Here is a 6,892-nt window from a genome sequence, read left to right on the forward strand (position 1 = left end):
AAGAACTGTAATGCTTCTTTTTGAAAATAAGAAGCACAGAAACTGTAATGCTTCTGTTAGGACAGAAAATGAGCTCCATCTTTGCACACCAATTCATCATCATCATCATCAACATATAAAAGACAGAAAAATTGTTTCCTCTCACCCAGCCTCTGCCCTCCTCCTCCTCCTCCTCCTCCTCCTTCTCTCTCTCTCTCTCTCTCTCTCTCTCTCTCTCTCTCCTCTCACCCAGCCTCTGCCCTCCTCCTCCTCCTCCTCCTTCTCTCTCTCTCTCTCTCTCTCTCTCTCTCTCTCAACTCTCTTTGAGTGTGTACTCAATAAAATAATGTATAGAATTACTCCCTCCGTCCCGATTTGTTTGTCCATTTTCACCATTTAGGACATCTTAAAAAATTGTCTATATGTTTTAATTTATAATGTTTTTTATATGCAATATAGATCTTATTTGATAGATCTCAATTAGATCTAAAATATGATGTTTTCGAAATTATATACTTAAAACATTATAGATTATGAGATATAGACAAGTTTTTAAAAGACACGTATGTCGAAATTGAACAAATAAACTGGAACGGAGGGAGTATATTCTTTTGAAGTTTGAAAATGCACGATTTTTCGTAAGGGATATTTAAAGTGGGACAGAGAAAATAGTAGTAATGGTTAATGTGGTCCCCACAGAACAACAATAAGTGAGGGCCAACCTCAAGGGTTTGGTAGGCCATGCCCATGTAGGCAGGCAACCTTCGGATTGTCATGGAGTTCAAACATTTCAAACCTTAAGACTGCTGAAGGATTTGTTTAATCGCCAACTTCAGCGTCCTAAAATTATTTGAGGTGTGCCCAAGTTAGCTCAGACATCCGATTGCAAAAAAAAAAGAAAAAGAAAAAAAGTAAGTAGCTACACGTCTTCAGGATTTAGGCTCCATATTTATCATATCTATGCAGGATGAGGGGGGCCATACGAACCAAGTTAGTTGAAACTTTAGTACTCAATTGGCATGGCAATTCCATTTCAGGTTCTCAGCTACCATCCTCAAGAAGCTAATTCGATTATATGCAAGAGCATTGGACTCCTTTGTTTGTTTGACCTTCAGCATCTCAAGCAACTTTACTCCAACTACAATCAACATACCTGCTTGATCATTAGAACTCGATGTGGCTGAGAAACAGACACTCCTACGAAGCAGCGATGCCGTGTTGGTACTTGTGTCTGTCACCGATGCTTTTTCGACAACTCTTAAAGGTGCAACTGAGACTTTTCAACGAGTCTTTATTAAAAATACAGCTCAGGAGTAATAAAAACACTACCAATGTGATGATTCTCACGTTAGGTTATTGTTAAAGAGATATATAGCGTATAATAAATTTTAGATTCTAAATAAACTTATGACATTCCTCGTGTCTACTTTTTTTGAACATCGACGTGTCCAGCCTCCAGGTAACGGGGTCAAGTTGTGTGTATATGCTACTTCCGCATATGAGGTCAATCGTATGAAAACATACAGGGGGGCATGTCTCTAGTATCATCGGCTACTCTATTCCAAACAATTGGCCCTCCTGCTCCTGCTGAAACTATGGTTCCGTCAACTGCCTCAAACATTTCTCTTCAACTGAGAATTTCCTGATGAACGAAAGATGGGGGAAAAGTGTTTTGACTAAATAAATTAATAACTGTAAACACCCTTCAAGGGAGATACAAAAAAATCGCAATGAAACTATCATACTTGCCTGCAAATTTCAGAAGAAATAGGAGATACACTGGGAAACTAGAATTTGTACAGGCTACAAATGACAAGGGCATTATTCAATTTCCATAAGAATAGTCTAAAACATCAAGTTCTCAACCCTATCATTGTTACCATCAGCAACATAATTTTTGCCACTTCCACTTTTCTAATCTATAATCTATCTTACAAAACAAAAACAATAAAGGCATATTTAATGCAGCAGTTAGCTTATATATCCTTCGGCCTAAAGGAGGAAAAAAGGATAATGAACTAAGCGTACTGATCCTAATAAAACAGTACCTGCTATGATTTCCAGGTGATGAAGTTCTCTAAAACAGCCTTCTAGTAGTAGTCACCCGAGCATATCGTCTTTTCCAGTTTAAGAAACCCAATTCCCCATCATTTCATCCAAATATTTTCAAGAAAGGGCTATCCCGGTGGAATTGGAAATGCCAAAATCAAGCCAAGGTTTCATTTGTGCTCCCCGGAACTTGTGATGCCCGTATCAGTTAGCTCACGGACCTGACTGTACAATAGGAAAGAAGGCCCAGTCCATAGAGGGCTCCTGCTCCTTCCCAATTACCTTCTCATTGGCCCACCAGTCGGAGCCAATAGTAGGGTTGTCTGAGTTTCCACGATTCGCATTGTCAAAGTTGAATTCCTTAACAGAACCAAGCGTAATAGAGCGATGTCTCTGAGGCCGCTGCCCTTCCTCTCCATCCGCGGACGTTTTCTCGTTGGCGTTGTCAGATATTTCACCAGGATGGGCTCCACGATCAACGTGCTCATCCATTTCAGCAGAAATTTCTGCATTTTCTAGATATGGTGATACAGGCCTGGCCACAGATGGCACCTTTGCCAGGCATCTGACTACATCTTCAGCAGTAACCTCAAAAGATACTCTATGATCGACAATAGCTTCAGCATTTCTCCACCCATTGAATGAAGTTGACAGCGATGTAATGTCTGACTTTTGACGATCCAGAAGACAACCGTCCCGCGATCTGGGTCCCACAGCATCAGGGGTCAAGGACCCAGATCCTTGCTCGGATCGCCATCCGCGGGCTGACAGCTTGTCAAGGTTCAAAAGCTTGGGAGGGTCCCCAATTTGGAACTGAGGACCACCAGGAATAAATTCACGATCGGGGAAAGGAGATGAGGTGCCTGAATTGGAGATACCTGAACTGGGCGAGATCAAGTGGCCCACAGGACTTCCAGGGTAAAGATATGATTGGAATTCATGATGAGACAAATGGAATCTCTGACTAGATGCTCTATTTTGGTGATTGGGGTCAAGGAGCCGAGCAAACGGGACTTCAGGAGATGAAGGTGTAGTCACTTGGACAGACTCAGGAGGAGGAGTAAAAGGAGCGGTGGATGGTTCAGTGGTGTAGGTGGAGAAGACTGGTGGTGAGACTAGCTGGGTCTCATGAGCGTAAGGTCCAATAGCAAAGATGGAGGTGGGACCGGGGGAATACATGCTGGCAGATATAGACAGGGAAACTGCTGGTGATTGTGTACACGAAGGAGGTTCTGAGTGAAGGAAAGATGCAGGAGAGGAGGGAGGTGCAACAAAGGGGAGTACAAGAGCAGGCGCTTGGGGTGGAACTTCAGCTGCAGTAACTGCTGCTCCAGGAACTGTTGTTTCAGGAGAAAGAACGGCGTGCCCAATTCGTTTGTTTGGTTTTTGAGACCCAAAACACCAGTATATGCTCCAGCAGCTTCCCCATCTTCTTTTCTGCATTTTACAAAATTAACAATGATTCTGAGAGTCATGCTACATTTATTCTAGGAAGCACTGTTAATTTTCCATTTTATAGAGGAGGGACAAATATTGAAAGCCAAAGTTGTCTCAGTTGTCATAGAATATGCAGTAAGATCATGGTTATGAAATTACATGATCTACCACTAGAAAGGATATGTAGCTGCGTTGTATTACAATACCATTTGGAAAAACAAGGATGGAATTTTGGAGTAAATCAAGTATTCGTTAGTGTTTGGTATCAGAAGAGTTAAGTTGATCAACAAGTTACCAAAAAATTGAATATTTACAGCACATGTATTTCGTAGCTACAATTTATTAAGCACCTAGTCTCCACTTATGGAGGTCCATTGCTTCTGTGCTTAAGCCTCAGACATTTACCACATTAGAAACAGAAATCCTATTGGTACCGACGGGTACCATAGGGAAAATGTACCGACGGCCGCCGGACGGCCGTCTCCGGCCACCGGACGGCCGATCCGAGCCGTCCAAAAATTTTAAAAAATAAAACCGAGTGGGCCTACGCGAGAATCAATGGCATCCGAGGTGTGTAGGGTACTTGATCCGAGCACCCATTTTTCGTGTATATTTGTATATACGTGTATATACACGAAAAAGGGGTGCTCGGATCAAGTACTCTACACACCTCGGATGCCATTGATTCCCGCGAGGCCCACTCGGTTTTATTTTTTAAAATTTTTGGACGGCTCGGATCGGCCGTCCGGTGGCCGGAGACGGCCGTCCGGTGGCCGTCGGTACATTTTCCCTATGGTACCGTCGGTACCAATAGCACTACTCCATTAGAAAATTCTGCAAACAGCTCCCTAGTCAGGAGGTCAGCTGTCTGTGGGATGTGATCTAAGAATAAAGTTATTGCTATCTAGTGTCTCTCAAACACATCAGCTCTTGCATGCGTTTTTTCCAATTTTGTGTTCATCATAAGCTCCATCTTGTTTCTACTTCTATATTATTCTTTTTCCGACGATAACAACCACAATTGCTAAAAGGCACTTTGATCCATCTCCGCCCAACCACCACTACGCCCGATCGTCCGTTGAAATTTCAGTAGGGTCCAATATTCATTCCTTACTCAAATAGGAAAGTGGCAGTCATCCTAAAATAAGCGGGCAGACTCTCAATCTAGCAGCGTGGTCTAGAACAAGCCTAAGCCTGGATCATAGTGAAATATGACGAGGGCAAAACACAGCATGGAAGCATGAAAGACAAAAATCACCTTTCCCTGATCAAGATATAATCTTTACCAATGACTTTACACATAAAACAGGTCTTCAGAAACCATATGACACTAAATACAAGAAAGACAGGCACTCAACGCATACATAATGCTACAGTCTACTTTCCTCAAGCAGAAAAACCCCTGGCATAGAGAACAAGTGTATGTAAAGGGAAGGTGGGTACTTGTGAAAAAAGTAAGCCAAAGCAAGGATAGTACTGATATTTAAATAACAGGGAGGTCACCGCAATTGTCAAGCATATCAGGTAAGGTCAGTATAATAAAGTCCAAATTGATCCTCAAACCAGAATTAACTTCATCTGGTTGACTGTTTTTCCCTTTCTTTTTGATGGGAAGATGTGGAACACGGTAAATAACATCTAAATAAGTTAATAACCTACATGAGAAAGATAGAAAATTTCAAGTTTTCCCAAAACCATATCCGCAATCATGTGCAGAAAACCTAGAAGAGTACAAATAGAGCAAAATAAACTGTATTCAAAATTTGAATTCAGGACAGCAATGACCGACTCAGTAACCAATTTTCATTTCAAAATACTGACTCCATGTTTGATGGTGTGCCATAAATAGTCCCAATAACTTTTCTTAAAATCAAACCATAAGAAAAGGCGAAGCTAAAGAAATTTACCACTATAGCAAGTAGCAACTACCAATTTTGCTGCAGAAGTCTAAGTCTAGGCACTTCTTAACAAAGTAACCTCATACCGATTGTTCAAAATCCGAGTAAAATCCATTTCCTTTGCCAATCGTCCAGAACATAATTAAAATGCATATGCAACTGAATTTCAAATTAGGTAAGCAATGTTTGTCAAGGGAGTTGGGACCAAATATCTACTGCAAAATTGGCAAAATTAGCCGACATTTGGAATTTCAGAACTTGGGCCATCATCATGAGATCTACCAAATCACTAAAAAGATACAATCTTCCATGTAATAAAACCCAACTGGATTTCAAGGTTGGGTGGGCAAACATTAAAAAAATTATAGCATACTAAAGGCGATATTAATTTTACCAACTACTATTAAATACATAGTCGAACAAAGGATATTTAAAATACCATAATTTTTTTTCCCAAAGGTTGGGTGGGTATTGAATTGTTCAAAATGATGTTGGGCAGGCAAACCTATATAACTTTAATACTTTTGAGATAAAAACTACTATAATTCTAGTAAAAACTTAAAACGTGGGTAAGGCAGTCGCCCGGACTCTTCCGCCCATGCGTCCATTCTTAAACCCATGAAACCATGTATGAACAAATTCTAATCTCTTTAGCAAAAGAAGAGAACTGAAGCTTCAGATCCAACGCAAGCTAAATCCATAAAATTGCTCAGAATCGCAAGTCAACTTTCCCCCAAGACCCGTACGCACACAAAAAAAAAATCTCATTGAAAAGCCAAATGGAAAAAATCAACAGTTCCAAAAACTAAAAATCAAGAAAGCCGAACGATCTAAAGGCCAAAAAGTTGAAAACTTTTGGGGCCATTTTCCCGGCCGTTAACTTTAAGACCCCGGAAATAGTCAAAGTGCACAATAGCTGGCCAAGTGGCATGAGATGGCAACCAAAGGGCTTACTCTCGAGAGATCACACGGTCACGTCTCACGAAGGCCCAAAAAGTTCCAAACTTTGGGGCCATTTTCCAGTCCTTAAGTCAGATTGAGGTGCACGCAAGCTGACCTGAACACTGGTTTAAAAAAACGACAACGAGAATATAAAAGCAAGAGATCTTGAACTCAAATCAACAGATTTTAACATTCGAACATTTCATTCCAATCGAATTGTGATCAGTCAAATCAGACGATCGAAACAAGCAACGCAAATCATACTATATATACTTTAAAACAGAAGGAACTGAACGACGTCGAATCGAAATGATTACCTGAACTGAAGCTTGAGGCGTACGACTCTCGGCCGACGCAATCGCAGTCGCGGCCGCGCTTATAGTATCCAGAGCGTTGTTGTGGTTGTGGTTATTCATCTCTCTTCTTTGATCTTTTTCCTCGATCGACCAATTCACCTAATTTCAACCCACGATTACTGCTTCATACCGTCAGAAGGCTGCGACTTGCTCGATCAGAGAAATTGAATGCGAACGACGAAGGAAATCAGATCTCTCTCTCTCTCTCTCTCTCTCTCTCTCTCTCTCTCT

At 41.1% G+C, this 6,892-nt stretch overlaps 1 protein-coding gene across 1 annotated transcript; it reads right to left on the reverse strand.

Annotated features, from left to right (window-relative positions):
- Window positions 1–1,697: 1,697 nt before the first annotated feature.
- Window positions 1,698–6,892, reverse strand: LOC131316138 (uncharacterized). The gene is made up of 2 exons (XM_058345414.1): window positions 6,623–6,892; window positions 1,698–3,465 (listed from the first exon to the last, which is right to left on the reverse strand). The coding sequence occupies exons 1-2, from the start codon at window positions 6,719–6,721 to the stop codon at window positions 2,242–2,244; spliced, it is 1,323 nt and encodes a 440-aa protein (XP_058201397.1). The 5' UTR covers window positions 6,722–6,892; the 3' UTR covers window positions 1,698–2,241.

The sequence above is a fragment of the Rhododendron vialii genome, chromosome 2a (genome assembly GCF_030253575.1).
Source record: "Rhododendron vialii isolate Sample 1 chromosome 2a, ASM3025357v1".
In the NCBI taxonomy this organism is placed as follows: Eukaryota; Viridiplantae; Streptophyta; class Magnoliopsida; order Ericales; family Ericaceae; genus Rhododendron; species Rhododendron vialii.